We start from the raw sequence: 27,310 nt of genomic DNA on the forward strand, positions 1-27,310 counted from the left end.
TGTGCTGTCTGTGGAGGCAATATCTTAAACAAATCCAAATCCAAATCCAGTTTATTTATATAGCACGTTTAAAAACAAAAAGTTTGCCCAAAGTGCTGTACAGAACCACAGGGTAAAACACAGGATACAACCACTGACACTCACATAAAACATAATAAAACACATAAAAACCATATCAACTCAAGCCAGTCTGAACGCTATCAAAAATACGGTGTGTTTTCAAAAGCATTTTACAAACAGGAAACGAAGATGCCTGTCTAATATTTAAAGGCAGTGTCTTCCAAAGTTTTGGGGCCATAACTGAAAAGGCTCGTTCTCCTCTACGTTTAAGCCTTGATTTTGGGACAACCAACAGCAGCTGGTCAGCTGATCTGAGGGTCCGTGAAGGAATATAAGGCTAAAGTAACTCGGAAAGGTATGGGGGAGCACGAACATTAAGGCATTTATAAACCAGTGTTAGAACTTTGAACCTAATTCTGTGATGAACAGGAAGCCAATGAAGAGAAGACAGGATAGGTGTTACATGTTCATAGCTGTGGGTACCAGTTAAGAGGTGGGCAGCAGCATTTTGAATGAGCTGAAGACGAGCAAGAGATCGTTGGCTGACTCCAAAAAACAGTGCATTACAGTAGTCAAGCCGTGTTGAAATAAAGGCATGAATTACCTTCTCCATGTCACGTCTTGACAAAACTGGCTTCAGCTTAGCTATTTGCCTTAGCTGGAAAAAGCTTTTTTGCAACACTGAACTAATATGTTTGTCCAATTTAAAATCTGAGTCCATAATGACTCCCAAGTTTGTCACATGCTGCTTGATTTAAGACCCTAGCCAACCACAATTTACAAGCGGGCTGCATGAAATATTATTAGGTCTAAATACAATCACCTCCGTTTTACTCTCATTGAAACTCAAAAAGTTCAGAGCCATCCAAGCTTTGATATCTTCAAGGCAGTTCAAAAGGATTTGGATGGAGCCTGGGCCATTTGGTGCTAAAGGCAAATAAATTTGGCAGTCGTCTGCGTAGCAGTGATAGGATATTTCGTGTTTTCTAAAAATAGACCCCAAAGGGAGCAGGTATAATGAAAAAAGAAGCAGGCCAAGGATTGAGCCCTGGGGCACCCCACAAGGAAGGGGGGGCTGAGGTGGCTGAGGTGTTCAACTTTAACACTAAACGTTCTGCCACTCAAATATGAGCGAAGCCAATCCAGTGCTGCAGCTTTAATGCCAACCAGGTGTTCGAAACGAGAGATAAGAATATTGTGGTCAACAGATCTAAGATCTAAAAGCACAAGGATCACAGAACTTCCACAATCAGTAGCTAAAAAGATATCGTTAAAAACACGTAAAAGTGCTGTTTCAGTGGAGTGTAGATGTTTAAAACCAGACTGAAAAAGTTCTATGATGCCATTAGCATCAAGAAACGTATTCAGTTGGGTAAAAACTATTTTTTCCAATAACTTCGAAAGGAATGGAAGTCTTGAAATAGGTCTAAAATTTGAGCAAACTAAAGGGTCAAGGCCATTTTTTAAAAAATAAGGGGCTAACAATTGCATGTTTAAAACCATCAGGAACCACACTGGAAGTAATACTGCTATTTATAATAGCAAGGACAGAGGTTCCAATTGAAGGGAAAACCTCTTTAAAGACCCATGCAGGGATCACATCCACGGGAGAACTAGAAGGTTTAATTTGACTAACCATCTCGTTAAGAAGTGTAATTGAGATGGGTTCAAACTGGTATAAGGCAGCTTAACAGGGACTAAACGTGGATGGGTCATATGTAGGAGGTACTATTGCTGACCTGATGGACTCAACCTTGGTTACAAACAAAGAAAGAAACTGATTACATCTATTAGCAGAGCCTTCCAGGGTGGCAGACTGGGGCACATTTAAAATAGAACTGATGGTCTTATAAAGTGCATGGGGATTATGACAATTTGATGCAATCACCTGAGAAAAATGGCAGTTTTTCTAATTTTTCACTGTATTTTGATAGTATTTCCAACAGTCCTTTAACATTTCAAAACAAACCTGCAATTTGTCCTTCTTCCACTTTCGCTCTGCTCTCCTGCATTGACGTCTGACCGCTCAGGTGGCTTCATTTAACCAGGGCTGGGGAATACATTCAGGGTGCCTGGTTTTTAATGGGGCCATAATGTTTAGGGTCTCAATACAGGTTTCTTGGAACTGCAAAAGCAGCTCATCCAGACTAAGTCCTAAACTAATTTCAGGGTCAATAAAAGCGAGAATCAGTGGAAGAATTAAATATTCGACAGCACCTGGGTGGAGCACGAGCTTTAAACTCATGCACAAGAGAAATGTCAAATAAAACAGGTTTGTGATCAGAAAACACTCCAATCTCCAATTTCCAAATTAAAAACAGATAAACCGCACGATAACACCAGGTCAAGAGTGTGCCCCTGCTGGTGTGTAGGGCCTTGTACAGATGTACAAAGTTAAAAGACTGAATAAGATTTAAAAACGTCCCAGTTCAAACATCAAAAGTTCAAAACTGGAGGGGGAACCGGTACATGGAGTTGCTTGCAATTAAAGTTATTTTTAACAACTGTCAATATTCCTCCTCCTCTACCAGATATCCTTGGAGCATTTAAAAATGAGCACTCGGAGGGTAATATTTCATCCATGTCTCAGTCACAAAAAGGAGATCCAATCCATTTGAAGAAAAGAAATCGTTTATGACAAACGTTTTACTTGCTATGGACCGGGCATTTATTAAAGCCATCCTCGTTGGAGCTGGAGTCTGGGCAGAAGTTGTCTGTGAAGCCTAAGTTAATGGGCGCAAATTTACAAAGTTTATTCCACGACGCCCAAGTCGTGAAAAACACCGGCGAGCAGGCTCACGTCCACTCGAGCCTACGACAGGAACCAGACAAGGAGCAACATGATCCAAGAGACACCTTGGGATGCGATGGAACAGACTATAATCCACTGGAGCAGCCGCTAGAGAAAAAGTAAGGCAAGCTTTAAGCTTCACTAGCCAACCGGCACGTTTACCGCGGCGTCTGCGACAATGCGTTGAAGCAGGAAGCGCTCCGCATAGCAGGTAAGCAGGAACATCAGCCAGGGATGGGGGATACCCTGTTGTTTGTCCTTGCTGATTTGTCAGAAAATATTGAAGATCCAAAGGTTTTTGGCGTTCATATACCAGTCGCGAGTTGATTTGGGTAGCACAAATTGTAAAAAACAAAACAAACAAAAACAAAATTGACAGAGACAGACGGCAAGCCGCACACACCGGTGCCGTCTTTGTTCAATATATAACAGTGTTGTGTGAGCTGCCTTGTTTGTTCCACAGTGTCAGCAGTGTCCATATCTGCACTACTTATCAACAATGAAGTCACTGCCATAGATGAAGGGGGACTTTTTTTTTTCTACTGCAGTTAGTCATCACAGCTGCTCTTAAAAAAATCTGTAGAAGAGGGTGATTCACATCAGGGAAGTTAAAAGATCAGAGGGTGGTGAATCACGCTGCTTTCACGGTAGCATTAAATCTACTGAACCATATAAAAAGAGTATTTTAAAACCAGAGGCATGGGGTGTTCTACACCATAATGTCAAAGCCACCCACTATTATCTATAAACAGAGTGTTGGGACTGAGGCGTGAAATAGAAATCAAAGTTCATATCATGTGTATTGACAAAAATAAGAACGTTATGGAGTGATTGTGATTGCGTTGTTGTCGTGGGCTGCACTTGGCGAGACAGCAAGAGGAGCTTCTGTAATCTCCATTTATCTTCTGAGGATAACTGTGTCAATCCAATACTTGTTTCACAGCAGAGTGCATTGATTACATCTTTACTCATTGTGATGAGTGGCTAACTGAGCTGCGCCTGCGGCCTAAATCGAATTCGAAACGGCTGATCAAGTGTGGCTGTTTACTCCCATCAAAGGTAGTCACGGTGCTGGAACGTAGAATTTACTGGAACAGTGCGTGTTTTTCTGTTGAAGATATCCGATGAGATTCACCGTCCAAAGATATTCGCATCGCAGTATAGAACAAATACTCGGATTTGAGATTTTGAAAACAGATGCTGTTCGGCTTTTTGCCTGATGAAGCACTTCTGACGGTTAATCAATAATCAGTTTGGGCTTTCCCGCAAGAAGTTGTCTTAGGAAAGTTGGTAAAATTCCCAGAACTGGAAACAATGTTGTCATTTGTTCAGTTGTATCAGTGGACAAAAGGCACTCATTAGATGCATGAAACAGCACCACTGCTCCTTTCCCTAATGCTTCAGTTTTTTAAGATTTAGAGCTTAAATGACCAGGTGTTTGGGGCAGCACAGTGGTGTGGTGGTTAGCACTGTCACCTCACAGCAGATTTGTATACACCAGTCTGCTGGGGCCTTTTGTGCCTACTTAGATTCCCTCTGGGTACTCCAGCTTTTTCCCCAGCAGCGACATGCATGTTAGGTTAATTGGTGATTCTGCATTGGCTCTAGGTGTGAATGTGAGCGTAAATGGTTGTCTCTCTGTGCTAGCACTATGATAGGCCCTGGCTGTTGCCTTATTATAGCTGGGATAAGCTCCAGCAGACCCGTGACCCTGATTTGGATAATCAGAAAAAGACCCGTGTTGATGTAGTAATCAAAAGAATGCACATTGAACAATGCTGAAATTCATGACTTTTAGTGGACATGACAGATTAAAATAAGTCACCAATTCCTCAGGAAGTCTTGTCAAGCATATTTTACGATGTATTTATTTATGTATTTTTTTTTTTTATGAGACTGTCTCATTGGTTCTCTTCTTTTGTGTGTCTTCTGTCCTGTCTTCTTCCCCCTACCCCAGCTCTTTGGTGCAGATGCCTGATCCCACAGGAGGTTTCTTCCTGTTAAACGGTTTTTCTTTCCCATTGTCACCAAGGGCTTACTCACAGGGGGCTGTCTGATTGTTGAGCTTTTCTCTATATTACTGTAGGGTCAATCAAAAGCGCCCTAAGGTGACAGTTGTTGTGATTTTGCGCCATATATTAACTGTGACAGCGGTGATCAATAATCTCTTGCAGTCGATCGTGCTCTTGTTTTGAAAGTTCAACCACAGCACTTTCTGTATCCTATTTCTCTACTGGGAAGCTCATCAGGCTACTATTGTGAGACTCATCTTGCAGTCCGACAAACTTCACGACCCATTTCAGACTGCAGGTGACGGTACTCTTTGATTTGCTCTCTTTTCTGGGAGCTGGAGGGTCACTCCAACCAGGACTTGCAGCTGGTTGAGAACTGGTTCTTGTGCTGCTACAGTGTTATCTTACTGATGCTGCAGAGCAGCAGAAGGAGTACCCTCACAAACTTCATTTTAATGAGGTGCACTTTGAGTCAGTTCAAGTGATGAGAAACATACATTTAGTATGATTTATGCATGTTTTAAAAAACAAATCATGGGTAGCACAGGCCTCCTGCTGAAGCGACAGCTTTCATTGATTTAGGACACTGGGGACTGGACTGAGATGTGAGGGCCGGTTCCAGCCCCCGAGGCTTGTACTGTACTGTATCCCCCCTTGTATGAACTACGTAATGAATCTGTAGTTGTTGGGAGTTAAACAACAACAGAATCAAATAAATTTGTTGCACATGTGTGACAATACTTTTAAAAACTGCACCAACCAACTACTGACTAATCAGCTAATTGTGTCAACACAGAGGGAGTTTATTAAACTTATTAATCCATCATGAAAGTGAGTCCTAATTGATTACAGAGATGTTTCTGCTTGTTTCTCTTTTGTTTAGTTTTGATATCAGCTTCTAAAATGTATATAGTGCAAATGTTCCTCCTCTTTGTGGGTTTGATAAAGTGCCAAGAAGAGTGTAACCACAATAAGGGAACTATGGCAAACATCTGTTGTGAGCATCAGTTCCCATACTCTCTCATTCCCCCTCCTTTTTCTAACTCTCTCCTCTCTCTGTCTCCTTCTGTCTGCTCCATCTGTGTACCCAGCATGCATTGGCTTGGGCAGCAATGCAAGTTGTTGCCATTGCTATTTAGCCAGAGCTAACTGACTGATCCAGGCAGAGACGGGGTGTGAATGGCGCTGCGATGTGAACTAGGTCGCAGCGACAGCATGTTCCTGAATGTTGATTTACAAGTTGAGAATCTGTGCTTGGACGCAAACACCACAAGGTGGGGTAGTGGAATTTGTCATGGCGACTCCAAGTGCTTTAGCTGGCAGTTAAATAAATATGTTAATGCCTGATAATGCATCTTGTTTTGTCATGTGTACAACGGGGAGAAATGTTTTAACAGAGAGTAGTAAATAATGTGGCCAGTCAAGCCGCTACACTGTAAAATTTTGCCCGTGAATTATTCATCTCCTCGCATTTAAGGGACCTGCACGCTTTTCCATTATAACCAAACGCTTCAAATTAAACAGAGAGGACAAGCAGGGACGTAGTGGGAAAAAAAGGGTGGAGTTGTCCTGATGTCATCCCCCCCACACACACACCCTCCCCCTCTGAGGTGCATGGGGCCTCTGTATCCTGAGCTTTTTAGCACACTCAGGGCTCTGCTACATATACCTTTTTGCTTTTAACCCTCCCTTGCCCCCCATTATCCACCCTACTCTCTCCATACTCTGGCATCCAGCTCTTGTGTGAAGTCATCGGAGTGGTGTCTGGGTCAGAGCTCCCCCCGCCACCATCCCACCACCCTGCCTTCGGGCTTGTTCCAGGCTCCTCACCAAAATCCACGACCCCTTTATAGGCTTTATGGAGAGCAAAGGAGGGGTAGGGAGAACTGAGCGAGGGGAGCAGAAAAGCAAAGATACAAAAGTGTTATATTTGGAGGGAAAAACACTGTCATGTGTGATTTTGTTGTTATTATCATTAGCATGTGACTTTGCTTGTTTGTTTTCCTACGTCTAGTGCCTCTATTTGGCTTTGTTTATGCTGGCATATAGCACTTTTGTTAAAAGTTGGAAATGAGCTCCTGGAAAAAATCAAATGCACTCCTCAGCTACGACAGGGAGTATTTAATGACTTGTGGCTTCCTTGGATCAGGCTAGGGACTGGATGAAGGATGGGCTGGAGAGGTGGGATGATGGGATGCACGCAATGGAGATGGATTATGTGTAGAGGGATCACAGTGTAACATAGCTGACATAGAGGAAATTCTGGAGAGTTTGCGGGCTTCTGCTGCTGTGTGTGTATATGTAGCAGCAAAAATGGAGAAAATTGTGTCACTTATGAATTTTTCCCTGTGTATGATTGTCATTTAGATAAGTACCAGCTTCATTGTCATCTACCTCCATTTTACTGTCCATTCATTCCCCATGGAGTTGCCTTTAGACACAAATAATCCCACTGGAATCACATATAAGCCAGTCATGTACATAATGTCTGTTAAGGCTGCATTGCAATTCATCTGACAGCATTATTCTTTGCAGCAGTGTTGGCATTGTAATCCCATTTCCAGTTAGTGCCTCCTGCCTCGCGCTCATGCATAAGTCAATGTGTGTTTAACATTCGAATCATGCCTTTGGTACGTGGCGTGTCACACTCTAGGAGACAGTTGTTTTTTATTCCTGTTATATTCACTTTGAGTTAGCGTGTGATTCCTATTCATGTATGCACGCCAGACCAAGGCCAAGGCTTTAGCAGCGGTCTGCGCGTGTGAATGAAAAGGAGTATTAATGAAGCACCGTGGCCGCTGCTGTCTGTGCATGTCAGAAGAAGAGCAGAACAGGGTCAAAAAGCTGAGTGGGGATATGGGATTGCTCAAGCCAAATATCTGTGTGTGCGTGTGGAGAGACCTCAGATTTCTAAATCTGCTTGTTGCATGTAAACCTTCTGATTTGACATTTGGTAAAGCATGCAAACATTTTGTATGATAAGACCATGTGGACACATAAAGTGACCCACGTCTGGTTCTCCCATTGGCTTAGCTGCAATGTTTGAGAGGGCTGAGTGACAGAGAGTTGAAGCATGTTTATTAAACAGTGGCGTTCGTATTGTGCAATGGATTAGCCATAGGTCTAGCAATTGCACACCATTCATGTAAATTGCTTCTTAATGCATTTCTCTTTAATACTGAGAAAAGTGCACTCTTCTGATTCTTAAAAAGTAAAACCAGAGAAAACGTAGAGAAGTATTTTCTGTAATCTATTAATGCCATAACTGCATTTTCACTCGAGGTTCATTTACTTGAGGCTTCTATACGTTTTAGAGCTTTTGAATTTTTAACCAGTCAAATCTTATTCAGTCTAGGGTCTCTATAAGCTTCTGCTGGGGTGGTATTATATTTGTTCTAAAATCCTCGGCTTAATTCCTAAATCCTGCTGTTACAGGAAATCTGGCGTTGTGTGCACAGTCAGGGAAGTATGGCAAATGTTGGAACATTAAAATTTGACAGTCAGACATTGTTTAGTTTGAAGCAAACAGAACGCCGTGATTTGCTTTCCTGTTAGGATTAGATGCGCAAACCCTGAGCACACACCTCTGCTCCCGTCTCTCTATTTGAAGTTGACTTTATGGGCATGAGTGATCTGCTCTGCTGTACTGAGTCGCTCGAGAACCAGGGCAGAAAAAGTAATGAGAGGAGCGGATGAGGTTAGGGAAGGAAGTCGGTCTTTACTACCCTGCTGCCCTTGACACAAATGTGGATATATTAATGAATATACTGACAGAGAGCTAGCGATATGTCTTTTCCCAGCTCTAAGCAGCATTATTCAGTTCTCAATAAAAGACTGTCAGCCTTGCGATGATGGTTGTAGGCAAGCGTCTCAATTAGGAATGATATGTGTGAAGTCTGACTTTTGGAAATGAATAATCATTTTGGATTATGACAGCATGGAAAGTTGCTTCTGTGTTGACCAAGTTCAACATTAAACACAGAAAATACTGCGTGCCTTCAGGTGGTGAATGATACCCGTAGATTAAATGAATGTAATCCTCCCACCCCACTCCCCCATTGGTTAATAAATTCAAAATGGGATTCAAAAGTGACCCCCCACCCCCCCCCCCCCCCCATTCCTCAGCTTTGATTTAATAATTCATCTTTACAGTCTGTTTTAGATCTTTGTGATGGTTCACTCGTGCCTCCTCTCCTTCCCTTTTAATTTCCTTTCTCACATGAAGCAGGCTAGCAGTTCAGAAAAGCTCTCAGAAAAGTCTCCCTCTTTGGTCTCTTCCTTCTTTTAATTACACAACTCCGATTAAGCAAAATATTAGTGCCAATGAGTATTCGGGAGTTTTCCATTAACACCGATATTAACCAAGGCTTTGGTCTTATATATTACCACACCCTCGCTGTCTCTGAGAGGGAATTTCAGATGGACACTTCCTCACCTTACATGTGTTTTCATGCATTAATAAACAAGATCCAGATCGGGATCGGGTTTCAGCCACAACGGCATGAAGTAAGACCTGCAGAAAGCTGGGTAAGTACACCTTTAGAGCTACGCAATGAAAATCACCTTTTTTAATTGAAATTATAAATGTATCCTGTTAATTACAACTTAATGAATGTCTCTTGGATGATACATAGCACACTTTGCTTTCTTTTCATACTCCTCCTTGTTTGAACAAATTGAAATGAGATTGTGTTTTGGTGCTCTTGCTCAGCGAAGGTTGTAGGTGCATTGGGATTAACTGCTGATACAAAAAGATCCCTCCCTCCCCCTTCACACACATATGTGCACACACTCGTATCCCCCTCCCCGGTGTTTTAGTTTTCTCTGCAAAGGGGCAAATCCAGATTACAGAGCCTCCCTAAGTGAAGGAGATCAGAGGAGATTTGTGAAAGAGGGGGAAGGTGCTGTATTTTACTGACAGTAAGATGCATATAGATAGAACTGCAATATAAATGGCCAGATTAAATTATACTGAGGGTCTGTACAAAGTGACGCATTTCACTCATTCATTTTGAGGCCAGATGTTGCGTGTGGATTTCATCATGCCTTCTGCAATCACTGTGCATTGTCATTTTCATTGTCCTGCATTTTACGTACAGACAGCAGGTCTGACTGATCCCAAATCAAAGAGAGTGAGGCACTGTCAGTAAGCACCACAGAGCCATCAAGGACATTTCAGAGAGAGTTGGGCAGCAGTTGCGTGGTGGCTCTGCTGCAAGCATGGGGCCTGGAGGATTAGTGTCCAATCAGAGTGGATTTGATGTTTACTGACAGCACATGGGACTTAGCTGGGAGAACTATATTTCATTTGTTTTCAATGAAGCTGTACGTCTTGCCTGGCCTCCCCTCCCCTCGCCATCACTCGGCCAAACTACGTTCTGAGACCTGTTGACGGCAGCGCAGCAGCAGCAGCTTCAGGTAGGTGTCTCTGAAAGAGCGGGTAAGGGATTTGGGAATGGAATCAAAATCACTGGCATTACCATGATCACGATACTCATCACCATCACCAGATACGCTTGTATCTGGTTCACATGACGTCACAGTTGGATGTGGAATTAAACAGGCTTTATTTAGGTGTAATCCCTCATAGCAATCGGCAGAGCGAGTAAAATGTCCCGGAGAAGGGACAGCTAAACCCCATTGGATTAGTACAAGCCCCTGCCCATCCCAACCTATAACCCAACCTATCCACTTCTCCCCCCCCCTCCCCTTTTTTTTTTTTTTGGATGAATGTTTGCTGGCTAGCTCAAGCATGCACCCTGTTTCTGTGTCTTCTACCTCTGCAGTGTTTGTGTGGTTTGGTGTGATGTGGATATGTTTGCGTGTGGTGTCCTCTTTCCTCATGCGCAACAAGCCAGCATGGCCAGAGATTAATTATTCAAGGGCTGCCAGCAAAGGGGGAAGTCACCTGATAGCGCGGACTTACAATATTACAAACAGATATCAGGTGAAACGCTAGACTTTGCTTCATCTTCATCCTTTCTCACTCCGTTCTATTTTTTTGTTGCTGCTGTACATGAAGACCTGAAAGAGAACTTTCTCTCTCACACACACACACTGCCTGCTGGGAGCTCTTTATTTTTTCTATTTCTGTGGTTTTTTTTCTTTCCTCTGTTAACAGATTTTCAGCTTTTTTCTTTTTTGCCAATGCTTGTCCCTAACAAAGTGAGCCTCGGACGCTCCCACAGTTGGGACACGTTAGGGGGGAATGAGGGTCAGTGGGAAAGACCTGACAGCGTGTACGAACAGCAGGCAAGAGTAACAGGCCGGCGGAGCTCTTTGTCATACGGAGAGGGAGGAGGGTGGTATGAGCCACCACCTGGGGTGCGTCTTCCTGGCCTCGATTTGAAACGCGACCCGTATTCATACCAAGATTCCCTTTACGGACAAGTTTACGCCGAGAGACACGACCCACGGGGGCTTAGGAAGGGCTCTGTGCCAAATCTAAACCACTACGAACGAGTGCCCATGGCTCATCGAGGATCCATTCCACACCAGGACTACTACTCCCATGACCCAGCCATGACTCCTCGGCCACCGGAGGCCTTTTACAGATCTGAGCATCAGCCTCCGCTGCCTCATCCGCTCAGCAGGTCGGGCTCACATTTAGGAATGACACCTGGGGCTCGTACTGCGTGGGATCAAGGTCAGGTAGTGCGGGCTGGATCTCAAGGGCCCTCATCACCTTTACCTCCTCCCCCTCCTCCAAGCACTCATGAATTGAATAGGGCATATAGGGAACCTGGTGCTATAACTTCTGCTAAGATATCCCCACGAGACCCCCCTCCTGCTCACTATGGAATGGAGCAGCCGTCTCCTCGGTATGCCAGTGAGCCTCCGCTTTTGACAGGTCAGTCCGTTTATACTGATGCTAATGGCCGCCCTCTGGATCCGCAGCAGCAGGCTGCCACCTGTCTAGTGGTAGATCCAGCCAGTCAAAGCATGATTATGAGGCAAGAGACAGCCTCACCGTTAACCATCCAGCAACAGCATCAATTACAGCATCAGCAACAAATACAGCAACAACAGTTACAACAGCAGCAACAAATACAACAGCAACAGTTACAACAGCATCAACAAATACAACAGCAGCAGTTCCAACAGCAACAACTTCAGCAGCAGCAGTTACAGCAGCAACAACTACAACAGCAACAAATACAACAACAGCAACTTCAACAGCAACAATTACAGCAACAACAACTTCAGCAAGAACAGTTGCACCAACACCATTTGCAACAGCAACAACCTCAACCTCTGCCACCTCCGCCTACCATGCCGGTCACTGACCCTAACCTTTCTATGGCTGCACCACTTCCTGCTCCACCTACTCCAGTCCAAACTGCAGCAATTGCCCCTGCTGCACCTCCACCTCTGCAAGCGGTTCCAACTCCAGCCCCTCCTCCCCCAGCTACTCCACTCCCTGCCCCTCTTGCCGCTCCTCCACCAACCGCCCCACAGACTCCTTTGCCTGTGGACCCCAAGAAGTCGGTCGATCCAGAGTTTCTTTCTCTGTTGCGAAACGAGGGCCTCTCAGAGAGCACCATCTCCTCACTTATCCAGCAGGGGTTTGACTCCACTAGCATGCTGGCTGTCATGGAGGAGAACGATGTCCGCACAGTTGCCCCAAACCTCGGTCAGGCTCGTGTGCTGTCTCGCCTGGTCCACCATTACAAGCGCCCAATAGAAGCGACACCAGCCCCCTCCCAACCTCAAACGCCCATGCGAGGTCGCTCTAATAGCTTTAGCCATCGCGCAGACATCTATCAACCACACCACCACCATCATCATCCACCACATACCCCACAACCTTTAGCAGTAGATCCCCAACTAATGCCCCCACCAACACCTGGGGCCATGCAAACTATCTCTCCACGGATGGGAGAAGTAATCGGTAGAAGGCCCAGCAGTGCTCCCTCGCAGCAGTTACTGGATGCCTCTGGAGGATACCTGGGCCAACCCCCTCGTTCACCAGGCCCATACGCTGGAGCCCTCATGCCTGTCCAGTCAAGACCCATGTCAGCCTACTCTTCTGGGATGCCAGGGGTGCCTATGCCGGGTATGCAGATAATGCCTCACCAAATGACTGGGTCAATGCCTGCCATTGCGGGGTCTATTCACTCGATGCCAGGTATGCCACAGCAGATGCCTATATCCATGCCTGCTTTACCACAGCCACCGCAACAGGTACCAAAAGCATACTCTACCAACTACACAGTGCCCATAGAGCTGATGAAGAGGGACAGGAACTTAGTGCCATTGTCACCCATGCACAGCCCTCACCCTAGTCCTCAGCTGATCCGAAAGGGTGGGGGACCAGGCTCAGACAATGCTCTCGTTCCCATGGGAGCACCCGTTCAAGGCCAAGGTGCCCTGGCTGCTAACCAGAAGCTAAGTCGACGCACGGGTCCACCAGTCATCGTGTCGACTATGGCATCTCCAGATACAAGTAAATCCTATTTTTTTTCTCCTTTTAGATTTATCTGGTATTTGTCTGTTTTCATGATAGATGTGCTCTTGGCTGTTTCACATGTTTTCAATAGATAAGGCTGTTTACTTGTGACAGAGCTCTTCATTTTGTGTGTGATTTATGTAAGATACCAGTTCCCATTCCTCTCATTGCTTTCAGGAGCGGCACAAAGCAGTGCTGGTGCTTTGTTAGAAATCATATCAACTTATAAATATTACTTTGACATTTCTAAGAGCCATTCAGCAGTTGTTTCTTTAAAAAAATAAATAAAAGGAGAAGACGCTGTAAATCTATTTTCATCCTTCGTCGTGATGAATCATGTGTAAGTGAATACTAGATAAGCCTTTTTGTACTTTGCTTTATACCAGCATTCAGACTAGGGGTATGTGAAATCTATTTAGCTCAGCATGGATACTGGTATGCCATGCATGATTCTTGACCTTAAAAAAAATCCAAACACAGTGTGAATGTTAATGGAAGACTTTTTGAATCGTTTTATCTTCCTGGTCTGTGCTGTCATTTGTTTCCTCTCCTGTCTTGGCACTAATTACATCAACAGTAGATAAATGATGTGTCTTTTCTTGCTGCCCTTGTCTATTTTTTTATAAAGCTGCTGTCCAGATTTTGAATTATTACCATAAAAGGATAACTTTTTGCTTTAAGCATTCTTGTAATCTACCCCACGTCCTAAGCCGATACTTACATCTCACTTTCTCGTCTGCTTATCTCTGCGAGAGCCTGATTTGTTAGAATTCCTGTTACTTTCTCTGAAGACCTTTTGTCATTTCAATAATCTCATGCAGTTCCTTTGTCAGAATGAGATATCGCCCATTAAATACAACACGAATGGCATTGACGAGGCGCAATATAGAGGATTTGGGAGGAACAGCTGTCAGCAGCCTTTCTGATATGTTTTAAAATTTAACAACTGTGCACGGTCTTCATGTTACAGTCTGTCAGTCACCGCATTCATGTGTGAACAGTTCACATTAGGATTTCTTTGACTAGAGAAGTCAGATGTTGTGTGCAATTACTGTGTGGGAACAGGAGGTAGCTTGTGTGTGCATCTGTGTGCAGTATGTGGGATTGAGTTTGCCACCGACTCCTTCTGCAGATATGCTTTTTTAAAATAATTTAGCTCTTATCTGCTGTATCAAATGGTAACTATTTGGCGCAAAAGCAAAATCAACAGGCCATTTAAGAAAAAAAAAAAAGAATTTGTTCTGCCACAACTGTATAGGATTCAAGATGTTGCATAATGGTGATTGCAGCATTAGTTGTGTAGCTCTTCAGCTGGGGTGTCATTGTAACTGCAGCTGTTTTTGATCACATCCTCTTTTTCTGTGCCTTGCACCATCTCCCCATGGCCCCTGAGCCCTTGTTGCAGTAAACACAGATATCTTCCCTCATTGTGATAATAAGGATGCATCACGGTAGCCTCGAAAAGCTTTATAGCCACTCGGGCCACACAGCATTCCTTCAGGCCCTTCTGCCTGCCAAGGTGTACCGCCAACCTGCGTATAATAGCAATTAGCCTTACCTTGTTCCTCATGAACAGATCTGCTAATTCATTTTATTTCTGAGACTTCTCTTTGTTTCTGTTTTTTTTAGTGTTTATTTAATGGGTTGTGTCCCAAATTCACTTTTCAATTCCAGATTAAATAAAATGCATTCAGTCAATTCATCTTCATTGTGTAGTCAGTCAGATTTATTTGGATATCAGATTAAAGCTTTAATTCAGCACAAGAGTGGCTACCTAAATTATATTTAAATCCCATGGCCTGATAGAAGTAGATTTTATAGGCTGGGCAATAAAGGCCGATTTCTCCATCAGCACCAGCTCACCCGAGGCTGACTAGCAGCATCACTGGTCAGATAAAATCGAATTACACTGCTGATGGCCGATGTGTGATTGTGTCATTCTCTCTTTGCAGGTTCTGATGAGTACAGGGAGTAAGGCTTAATCCTTCCTTTGCTGCAGTAATCCATAGATAGTCCCATTTTGCTCAGACCAGCCTTCTGGCTTTCCGTGAGACCTTCTGTACATAGATAGTGGATTGAAATAGACTTAAAATGTACAGGACAGGCTGGATACACATTATTGAACGGAGACAGCTTTGTTGTCCTCTTGTGTGTGTGTGTGTGTGTTTGTTCCTTTGTTTTCTTTTGTTTTTAAGCCCAAAAGAGCAGACATTAAAATAACCACACTGCTTGATAGTCAAAATATGCTTTGGAAACAGATTTCTTCATGTCTGCGTCATACACATATATCACATTGTTAGTACACACACAGTCAGCAGAGTAGACCTCATTTGCATGTGGCTGACATTTGTTGCTTTGGTAATTTCATCTGTTAATGGACACGTCCGCAAAAGCTGCTCTGAAAGCATGTTCCTAAATTGTACGTTGCTAGGCAACATGGGTTTTGGTGGTAATCGTAGGCAGATTTGCTTTTGGTTAAAGGGTCGCTCCATTGTCATAAAACACTGCAAATTTACTCCATCCGTTTTTCCCTTATACAAAAAGGCAGGCTGAGCTAATGCATTTAGAAAAAAAATGCAAAAAAAAAAAAAAAAAATCATCCACTTATTTTGGGATGGCTAAGTAGTTATTTGGAGGTTTTGGTTACTTTTTTCCAAAAAAGATAACATAATTCAGACTTAGCAATATAGTATGTTTTAGCCTGTCAGGTAAAATGTTGTAATGTTGTTTTGTCAGGTAACACTATTAGTTTTAATAGCAACATTAACTCCAGGCAGGTGAGGTGTTTCTGGTTTTTCCAACCAGGAGAATTCGTAAAGGTAGACTCAGGACACACTAGAGAGATGATGTCTCACAAGTGGCTCGATATCACCCCTGAAGAGCTGAAACTGGTTGCTGGGGAGAGGGAGGTCTGTCCCTACAACCTGAATCTGGACAAGTAATAGAAAATGGATAGATGGCAGCAATAATGCTTCTCTAACAGTTTGTAAATTGGATATTCTGAATACCTCAAATAATTCATTAGCAATATGTTGCATCCAGAAGCAGAAAGAATTTCCCTTTGAATTAATAGCCCATGTGTAAATGCAGATGGCATGGCCCCACCAACCTCACTATATGATGCTTTATGGAATACCCTAGAGCAGGGATAACTAGGACACCCCCACCCCCAAACTGGCATAAACACAATATAAGCTACTCTAGGACTCTACCTTCTTTACTTCACCCCTGCTGAGGGCGTTGACCCCCTCATCATGGATTTTGGCCAGGTGACTCAGTGCCAGTTCACGTCAGCTTTGCTTTGCTTTGCTATGCATGACTGACACACTAGCCGCAATTTTCTTGCATGCTTAGGCCTGGCACGATGGTGGGGGAGGGTTGTGGCATGTTCGTTCTGGAGATAGCAGATTATGTATTAATGGGGTCCAGGTCAAAGCTACAGACAGTTGTTAAACTGACTGAGGGATTAAGTAAAAGAGAGAGAGAGCGATGGAGAGAAAGTGACATAGTTCTGCTTCCGATAGAAGATGAGTTCAAGCTGCACGGTGGGGTGGGGAAACGGGGCGTTGACAGCTGTCAGTCAACCTTAAACTCTCCATAGAGATGAGGTTGGCTGTCAATCTTTCATCTAGCTTTTGAAGGTCACATATTGGCCTAAATCTGGGTGGCAGTCAAAGGTTGTTTTGTTTGGTTGGTTGGTTTTTTTTCTGGCTAGCCACCATGTTTCTTGCTCACAATTTTTTTTTTACCCACCAAATAAATGCCATACATCCATAGTGGAGAGGTTGCCAGTCTAGCATAGGACTGTAAAAAGTGCTTAAGAAAAACTAGAAAGCAGTTTTTAAAAAAGGATTAGATTTTCAGTTTAATTCACTTGTATTTATATGGCGACAAATCACAACAACAGTCACCTTAAGGCACATTATGTTTTAAGGTAAAGCCCCTACAGTGATACAGTGAAAACTCCAACAATCAGATGACCCCCAATCAGCAAGCACTTGGTGACAGTGGGAAGGAAAAACTCCCTTTTAACAGGAAGAAACGTATAACAGAATGAGGCTCAGAGGGGACAGCCATCTGCATACATGAACCACATTATTATCATTATTATGTAAGGCTAAATCATTCACTACTTTAAACCAGCCACTTTATTAGGTAAAGCTCCAGTTTCTTTAAGACAGCCAATCAGTCAGTCACATTGCAGCAACTGAATGCAGTCAAGATGACCTGCTGAAGTTCAATCCATGCATCAGAGTGAGGAAGGAAGTTGATTTAAGGGACTTTGAATGCAGCGTGGTTGTTAGTGCCAGACAGGCTGCGCTGAGTATTTCAGAAACTGCTGATCTACTGGGATTTTTTCCCCCAGAACCATCTCTAGGGTTTACAGAAGATGGTCAGAAAAGCCAATGAGCATCAGTTCTCTGGGAGAAAATGCCTTATTGAAGGTGACATTACTTCAATCTCATAGAAAGGCAACAGTAACTCAAATAACCACTCATTACAACCAAGATATGCAGAAAAGCATGTCTGCACACAGCACATCAAACCTTGAAGCTAAGGAGTACAGAAGGAATAAACCACACCGAGTATCACTCATGTCAACTAAGAACAGGAAATGAGGCTACAGTTCATATTGGCTCATGAAAGTTTGACAATAGAGGAAAAATTATGCCTTATCCGATGAGTCTTGATTGTTCCTGCAACATTTGGACGGTAAGTTAGAATTTGGCTTAAACAAAATGAAAGCAAGGTTCCATCCTGCCTTGTATCAGGAGTTCAGGTTGTTGCTGGTGATGCAATGGTGTGAGAGATACTGTAAATTGAAAGGCTTCTTTGCATACAAAGTAAGTAAAGGCATCACCTGTGATCCTCAATTGTTTTGTTAAGAAGAATCAAATTACTAATTGTAGGACAGTTTGGGATGAATTCAGTTGCTATGCTGTTGGATCTTGTCTTATTGGATCTTATCTCTTATTTATACCCCTTACTGGACCCTACGCCACAGCAGCCAAGACTACCGGGAGTGATAGTACAGTGTGCAATGTTATTAAAAACTGAAGTGCTTGGTAAAAATGCATTGGATTGTACAGCTGTTCCCAGTTAAGTTCTTTGCGAGTGTATGTAAGATGTGTTTATGAGAGATTGTGTAAATGGACATTTGCAGATGGTATTGGTGGCATCTGTTAAGGCACGGTGCTCAGTCTCTCAGTCTCTCTCTCCCCTCCAGATGTTCCCGTTATCAGGCACTGACTCTGTTGGGATTACATCAATACGAATATTGAGTAGTCATTTTCCGTTCATGTTTTCCCCTCTTTTTGTCTTAAATTAACATTAAATTGTTTCCAGTGTTTCTTTGTCGTTCCCTCTTGTCTCATATTTGCCTCTTGGTCTTTCTTAGGGAAAAGAGAAAGAGGTAATGGGAGAAGTATGTTTCAAACGTAATAGCTCAGCACATTCATTCTTGACTGTGGTTGTGGGTTGTAGAGTCTAGCTGCATGAAAATGTGGGAAATGAGTAATCTGAAGATGTGAGGTGACTGAACCCAAGCAAAGACAGAAGAACAGATTGAGGAAGAAAGACCAAAGATCGCAGTTCAGCGCAGAGAAGGCTGCTATAGATTAGTTTAGAAATGGTTGAGGAATACAAAAGGGTCAATTATTTTAAACTCTGTTGTGCCATCACGAAGCAAGCGAGTGAGGGAGTGCAGGGTGAGGACACTGCCAATCCATGCGGAGCTCTGTTCCCAGATCCAAAGAAGCTGATGTCATACTTGTAAATAATGTGGAAAATGGAGAGTGAAATGATAATGTGACTTTTTTTTTTCCTGTGGCCTGGGGATTCAAGCTATGCAACAATTTGCTCAAAAACATGTCATCAGCAAAATGTGAATTCAAACATCTGAAGATAAAAAGTGAAAACTTTTATACACGAGAAGCTAAAACCAGTAAATGATAAATGATTTTCTGTTTATTGACTGATGGCTCGACTGACTTATTTCAAGAACAGTTTTATTAATCTTCCCCTGGATTTGTATAAGTGTTATTTAACATGTCATAAAAGCCTCTGAGAGTGGATAACACTTGCCGGGTGTCTGTTAATTTACGAATGTTGCAGTGCTGGTACCATTTTAAAAAAGGGGGCCTTTAAAGAGAAAGTCTGACCTTTCTGGCTAAATTGCTCTGTTATTTCAGAGAGATACGAAGTGATTAACAGCAAAGAGAAGACAGGCAGTCGAGGTCAAATCCTCAAACAGTTGTAGCTCAAAGGTAGAAGAAAAAAGAAAGCAATAAATTGAGAAGCTGAAAGCTTGTTTACTTTCCTCATCAAAAAAAGACCTTTTCTCCTCTCACTTCCTTCCCTTCGTTTTCTTTCCTACCACCTCCTGTCTAATTTCTTGTTTTTTTTCTCTTTTCTTTTCCTCAGTGACCAGAGAGTCACTCTGAATTATTCATTTTGAGAAAATTAAATCTTCATGTGTTTTGAGGCGAACAATGAATAAGCTGAACGTGAATATGCGCAAAACTTGACACTGTGCTCGGCAGTGTTTTACCAAAAGCCAACGGGTTGGATATGTTTAGAGGTGCAGATGAATTTCATTTGCACCCAAGGAAAATATTGTACAATTCTCAGTAGGTATGTCAGCTGTGTTAAGGATCACGGGAGGGGGGCTGTAAATAGGATTTGTGTTTCACAGTGTTTTTAGTCTCGCCCGGGGGTGGAGGATTTGAATTTGTGCGTACCTGTGTTTTCATGCATATGAACAGCCGTCATTGGATTTTTTAAAAATTATTTAAAAGAGAGATTACTGATAAATGAGTCAGCGTCTTACATCGAAATCAGATATGTGATTCCTGTCTGCACTCTATTTGTCCAAATTTGCAGCCGGGATGAGGGCTGAAAAAAGCGATGCCTTCCCCCCATTCATCGTGATCACAAACACACACACACACACACACACACATAGACGCACTCGGTCTCTCACATCTTCTTAACATCTCATCCTCTTTCTAGTGAAGCCAGTTGGCTCAAGTCACTGAGAAAGAGAAAGGTGGATGAAGAGATGATGGCAAGTCAGAGAGCTGGAGGGATGCGCAGAAGGAGAGTGGATGGGAGAACAAGAATTTATGTGGTGAAATTGCCTCTCTTAAAAAAAATGGAAAAAAGAAATTCAGCATCTGTTGTCCACCTGCAGCTGTGCCATGTCTTTTTCTCCCTTTTCTCTTCTTACTCGTCTCCCCGGAATGCCGTTTGTGCTTCAGTCATTTGGCAGCAGCACGACATGCAGATCACAGGAGGCAGATGGGATGGCGAATTTTAGAGGTCAAATTATACAGTAGGCTCTCTTAGTCAGGCACTCTCTTTTCATGAATGAGACTTTTTTACTCCAGGCCTGGTTTGCGGGATCTGGTTACATGTTGTAACCAAACCTCCTCAATGAAGTCCTTTAAACTCACCACACTTCGGTTGGGCTTACACTAAACACATGACAATGTGAGCGCCAGTGCTACTATACACGTGGTATACTTTGTTCTTTATTTAATCAGAAGTGTTCAGTGTTTGCTAACTTTTGCTTTTTTTTAAACTTTGCAATATAGTGACAGTCCAAAAAGTATGCTGCGTTCCCATTGTTTCATTAAAAGATTGTCAAGGTTGTTTCTTTGGCTTCTTTCTTTGATTAACTAAAAGAAATAATCAGTTTACCGTTTCAACAAATTCACACAGTTCATTCATGTCATCCACTCTCATCTTTCATGCTGAGCCACACTGTGTGCTTTACATTGACGGCAGCATGTGTCCTTGGTTTATTGACTAAAACTAGCTTATTTTTTTAAACCCTGCTCCAATATTTAAAAATTTTAAAAAAGTAAGAATTTATTCACTTCAAGACATTTACACAAAAATGTATATGGAAGACATTTTCACAGCTGAAATAGGATCATAATAAATAAAACATTGTAAGTCCACCATCAACTCCAAGAAATATTTTGTTTATCGTTGCTTATCTTAGGTGTTTGGCCTTCGGTGTGCAGAATGATGCAAAGTTTGACATTCGTTTTGGGCAGCTGGAGGCGGTCGGCTCTGGAGCTGTAGCAGGTCGTCCACCAGAAGGTCATCGTTTTGACCTCCCGGCTTCTCCGGTACAGGTTTCAAAATGTTCTACTGCAAGATGCTGAAACCACCTAAAAAAATAAATCTGCCCCGATGTATGCGTGTGTGTCAGTGGGCGATTGTGGGTTGGAATGTAAAACACTTTGAGTGGTTGATACGGAAAGAAAGAGAGCAGTAGAAATCCTGTAAATTCACCATTTTTACAACGAGCTAGTTGGCATCTTACAACAAATATGAAATACATTTGTGTGTGTTAATTTTTCCAAATTAAAAATAAAACACTCTTGTTGCATATTTGGAGATATGAGCAGCCTGATTAGATATTATTATGTCAGGTCCTTAAACTTGTCTCAGGAGCTTCTTTAAACTTGAATTTAGAAACCTAAAGGTTAAATCTACCTTAACCTATGAAACAGGGGTGTCAGTCTCATTTTGCATCATGGGCCACACACGGCTCAATTAGGTGTTTAGTGGACTGGATCAGTGAAAGTAGCCAGTGTAAAGAAGTTTAACTAGACATCTAATCATTGACATGTCTTAAGAAAGAGAAGTGTAATTTCAAATATAAATCCTTGCTTTTCTTTTATAGAAATGGCTCTTTGGGGTTAAACCTCAAGAAATAAATGTGAAAAATACTGAAAATGACCTCATTAGGAGTATAAAACATGGACAAGTTCTTTAATGTCTGATACATGTATTTATTTTACTGCAAAAAACAAAACCCAACTTTTTGTAAATAATGAAACACATGGACTTTTCTGTTATTTGATGCATTACTAACAATAAAAACATCTCAGTTTCTGTCATTTTATCTGCCACTTACTTACCTTGATGATTTTGTAATTTAGAAGGCTGTAAAACTGACAGAAATACAGTAAAAAAGTCCAAATTTTCTTCTTTAAAACCAACCAGTAGGCTGAATTAGACCCTTTGCCTGTCTCAGTTCTTGCCCCTAGACTGTATGTTTGACTGTATGACACCCCGGCTATAAAGCATTAATGCACATCATTCATATCTTTAATTATCTGTACTACTTTTGAACAATTTAGAAAAAATAAATAATTCTATAAATCTAATTTTTTAGCTATTATCTCAACTTTAGAAATTGAAAAAAACAACTTGAAATTAGTTATTAAGTCAAAATTTTAAGATAATAACCTGAAATTATTTTTGACTCGTGCATGGCAAAAAATAATATTTTGTATCAGAAATGAGCTGACATCTTAATAACTGGATTTCAGGATCTGAAAAGCAGTGTTGTGGTACAAATAATGACTCAGAAACTCAGACAAACTTGTTAACCTTTACTATCAGAGTCCTTTTTTAGAAACGGCATCTCGGTATTTAGCCATCCTCTCAGACTGGTGTCGTAGTAAACATGCTAATCTGTTACTCTTCAAATCCCGGGATCAGTTAGACTCCAGGAAGGATTACCGTAACTTTAAAACTTTAATTGTAGGGATCTGCTGTACTTGCATTTGGAGGAGCTCTAAAGAGCTCAGTAGCAGGTGAGTGTCTGTGTGTGTGAGAGAGAAAGAGAGAGAGAGAGTCTACAAACTTTTAGATATTGGGAATTAATTTTGCAACTGCTGGATTTTCTATTAAATAAGAAATGTGCATGCGTATGATAGCACGTCCACGTGAAGGCTTCGGCCACATTTTGTCCTTGTATGCAACCAAAATCTACATCTTTGTGCAAGCTTGCAATTGAAAAACATCCTAATGTTTAAGCCTTGAAATTTCATCCAAGAGGTTATAAAGTGAAAAACATATCTAATCGTGTCCATTTCAAACAGTGAGACGAGAGGGTGGCGGAAGAGAAAAATGCAGCTGAGATTGTGAAGATGAGTTTGTGAACAAGGGGGAATGAAACTGAGAAAGGGTTGGGCGGAGGGCTGGTTGGTGGTGGTGGTGGTGGGGGAGAGCTGGCACTCTTAAAGGACCATGAAGGCCAGATCACAAATAATAAAACAGAAAGGGAGGGAGGGAGGAAAGGCTGAAAGGAGGGAGGGGAGGAAAAAAAGAGCGAAAGGAAAATATGTTGAGCGTAGGGGAAGGTCGGAGAGAATGAAAGAGGGAGTCGTACGTGTGCCAGGAGTGCTGCACCTCTCCCCGTGACTGGTGCTCTTCAAGGATTTTTTTTCTCCCCTCTCCTTCGACTCTTTTATTTCCCCCCTCTTTCATTTTGAAATTCTTCTGCATAGCCGTGACACCGGATTGTTTTCTCTTTTTTTTCTCTCTCTCTCTCTTTTTTTCACATTTTTTTCCCCCCACGCCTTCCTCTCTCTCTCTGTCTCTCTTCCTCTCTCTCTCTGGCTCTCTCTCCGTCTTTCTGTGACTTGCAACAAAAGGCTGACGGAGTGAGCCTGACGTCTGAATGAATAGCCCAAACCTGCTGTGAAGGGAGAGCAGAGGAAGACGGAGCAGGGAAGAGGAGGCTGAGGAGGAAAGATACGACTGATCTGGCTGAAGAGGCGGAAAGAGGAGAGCGCTAGAGAAGTGCTGATTGCTGGCTGAAGACAAATAGAGATCCCGATTTTTTTTTTCCCCTCCTCCTCTCTGGAGATTAAAGGAGTTGAAAGCAGTGCCTTAACTGCACGGGTGGGGGGAGTGACGATCGTAGTTCTCGCTCTCCTGTCCTCCCCCTCACCCACTGCCCTCCTGTGCCACCATACGTTTTGGTTGGGTTTTCTTTTTCCTCCCCTTAAGAGTACAAGTCGTCTGAGAAATTGAAATGGAACTTCTGGGGGTGAGGTGACGAAGGAGGACAGATTTGGAAACAAGCGGAGGGGAGAGCAAGAGAAGACAGCATAGGAAGACAGAGAGGGAGGAGGGAGGCTGGAGTAGGAGGCAGAGAGGAGAGGAGAGGATAACCCCAGGGCATACTGTGTGAGAATACACCAACGCCCACTTCTTCTTCTTCTTCTTTTTCTTTTTTTTTTTCTGCCCCTCATCAGTACGTTTCCTCTGCCATGTGCAGCACCTGATTTGAAGAATGTGGAGACATTTCCCAGGCAAGGAGCATGTTTCACATTGTCTTATGCATACGTGTGCGTGCGTACACTCATCAAGGATAATAATAAAAAGCTGTGGAGTGTGTGTGTGTTTGTGTGGGTGACTGTGAGGGGTGTGGGTGTGTGGATGGGGAGTGGGGGGAGGCTGGATTTGGCTTTAAGGCTAATGAGCCTCTTATGTTTTTGCAATGAAGTGTGTCATGAAAACAGTGTGTGTGCGTGCACGAGGGCAAGCACCCATGTGAGTGCGTTCAGTGCTTCCTTGGTTTGAAGCCACAGAGGTCTTTACACAGCAGCGAGAGGACGGCGAGCTTGGATGAGTTGTCATTTCTGGGGTCAAAGGTCACAGGAGAATGAGCGTGTGATTAGCTGCGCGTAAAGGTTAATGGTCTGCTGTGCGATCGTGGCCTGTAACACATTTTTTGTATTGCAAAGTCTAATAATTTATTTCTACTTGAGAATACAGGCACAATCAGTGCTAGCATGGAAATTGCATTTTTGGAATAAACTTGATCTGTAACTGTTTATGATTTTAATTACTGGTTGCAATTATTGCAAAAAAGGGTATTTTGTTTGATTTGTTTACTGTAAACAAAAACCAGACCTGCATCTTTTCACAGTAGTAAATGAAACCTTTGGTTTTCACTGGGATCCTGCAAAAATCAAACAAGTTCCATTTATGATGCTGCAAGGACATAGCTGATTGATTTTGTATCTGTGCTTTTTGTGAATGATAGCAAAGCTGAGATGTATATCCACCGCCCCCCCACCCCTCGTGTGTGTGTGTGTGTGTGCGTGCACGCGCGCTCCTGACCTGGATGCGCTCTGTTCGATGTGTGCGTGTGAAGTAAAGCCGGAGTGCACTGTCTGCTGTTTATCAGCTCTGACAGCTGCTTTTGTCTCCAAACGCCGATTGTTTGTAGTCCACGCTAGCGGCGCACAAAGGGCAGCATTTAAAGAGGATGGATGCCTGTCTTCATTCTCACTTTGCATTGTGGTCAGTTTTTACCACAGACGGCACCTGTGATATCTTTATGCGAGCGTACGCTTCTCTCTCTCACACACACACACATTCATTTCGTCCTGTTCTTCTATCCCCGTCACTCCCTCACCCATCTGGCAGAGCATTTTTGGTGGTGATAACTTTGGAGGTGGGGGGTGTGAGTGGGGAGGGGTGCAGGCAGGCAGAGGGGAGGACAAACAATGTCTTTGTGTGTCCACATAGTGGAACAAGAGACAGGCTAGGGTGGCGGCAGCGTAGCCGGTCCGGTGGGGGCCTTGAGAAAGCAAGTCTGCCAAAGAAAAGATTACACACACCCCCTCTTTTTCTACAGATGCCAAGGGATCGTAAACACACTCAAGAAAGCAGACACTCCCAAGAACACAGGCGCCGGGTTCTTGTTAACATGTATGCACAGTTGCAGACTGTGACATTGGTGGTTTAGATTTTGAGTAGCATGCGAACGGACGTGCACGAAAGCAATGAAAAAAGAAGTAGAGTAGATGGGGGCTGTCGCATTCAGAGGCGCAAATGCCCTTCGGTGTTTTATTTAACAAGATCTGCGACACCCGGGATAAACGCTGGTCATTAATGGCTATCATCTGTGGGTGTGTGCGAACTTAAGTGCGGCCAAACTCTGTGTTGATGTGTGTGCGTGTCCACAGCACTGAGCTGTGTTTGTATTCCCAATGTCTCCCTGGAAGAAAAATGCCGCAGATAAACATGATTGTGCCACTTCTGCTATACAGACCTCATTCACTGGGTTGCAAGGTAGGGGTGGCATGCGAAGGGTTAAGATTTGATATCCCCTAATCAAGCTTTTCCTGTCTACCTGCTGCACTTGCCACAGCTTTCCCCCTCCTCCACCTCCTCCTCCCCTTCCTCTCACTCTTGGACTATCCCATCACTGAGGCCCCCCAGCTTTGGAGTTGCTAGGTAACCAGAACCAGCTGTTGGTCCTAAGCCCATTGAGCCCATTTTGGTCCTGCATCAACTGCAGAATAGTTTTCTCTGAAAGCTCGCTGTGAACTCAGCGACCGCCACTGTGTCCCTGACATCATCGTGCCATGGAAAATCTTCCTCACTTCCTTTTGTTTTTGCAGTTTTATTGTTCCGTTGATACGGGGGCCGGTGTTTGAGCGTCCGTGGCATGTGTCACACCGGCTCGATTAATTTAGCAGCATCTCACCACCTTTCACTTAAGGAAATGAGAAATGGAGCAAGTGAGGGCAAGAGGAAAGTGAAAAGAATGAGCGGCTGGGGTGGCAAGGGTTTAATAAAAGCAGTCACCTGTAATTGAGAGTCAGTTTTTAAAATGACGTCAGGATATAAAGAGTCTCTAAAGTGTTTCATTCCTCTGTGAGGATGCTAACTTGTCTCAGAAAGCCATTATGAGAGATTTGAGATGGCAGACTACACAGTGAAATTATTCACGAAATCACAATAGTGCAGGTAAGTTAATACGTCTCTGCAGTCCCAGAGTGGACCATTTGCACTTCAAAGTGTGTGACAACCTAAAAAAAAACGGACACACACAAAAACAAGCCTCAAGTAAATCTGGAGGGTGGGGGGTGGGGAGAGAGTGGATTAACTTCCAAATAAATTGGTCTTTGTAAACCAACCAAGTCATGTTGAAAACCAGAGCTCAAAATCAGTGAGAAAATAGAGCCAGAGGAGAAAAAGATAACTGATGTAGTGTGATGTTATTAAAAACCAATTTAAAGAACAGTTTCCAAATCCAGGGGGAGAGACACAGGTTTGAGCAAAGGTTTATTTTCTTTCATTGATTGTTTGCGCTCTATTTAGGAAATGATTCTTCTCCCTCTGAAAACTGTGACTCACAGCGTCTGGCAGTGTCTGAGCTGCTTTTCCAAG

At 43.0% G+C, this 27,310-nt stretch overlaps 1 protein-coding gene across 5 annotated transcripts in view; it reads left to right on the plus strand.

Annotated features, from left to right (window-relative positions):
• The window catches only part of ctbp2a (C-terminal binding protein 2a), a 77,478-nt gene that overhangs the window by 26,286 nt on the left and 23,882 nt on the right, over nt 1-27,310 (plus strand). For 3 of the 5 annotated variants that reach the window (XM_085181778.1, XM_085181779.1, XM_085181780.1), the window contains exon 1: nt 10,289-13,309. The exons of 1 other annotated variant lie outside the window; for it this stretch is intronic. In XM_085181778.1, the coding sequence (XP_085037904.1) occupies nt 11,011-13,309 (2,299 nt within the window). In that variant the 5' untranslated portion in view covers nt 10,289-11,010. Of the gene's footprint in view, nt 1-10,288; nt 13,310-27,310 lie in introns of those variants that run through there. One more of the 5 variants, XM_085181781.1, reaches the window with a different exon arrangement.

Source organism: Neolamprologus multifasciatus, chromosome 13 (genome assembly GCF_963576455.1).
Source record: "Neolamprologus multifasciatus chromosome 13, fNeoMul1.2, whole genome shotgun sequence".
NCBI lineage: Eukaryota > Metazoa > Chordata > Actinopteri > Cichliformes > Cichlidae > Neolamprologus > Neolamprologus multifasciatus.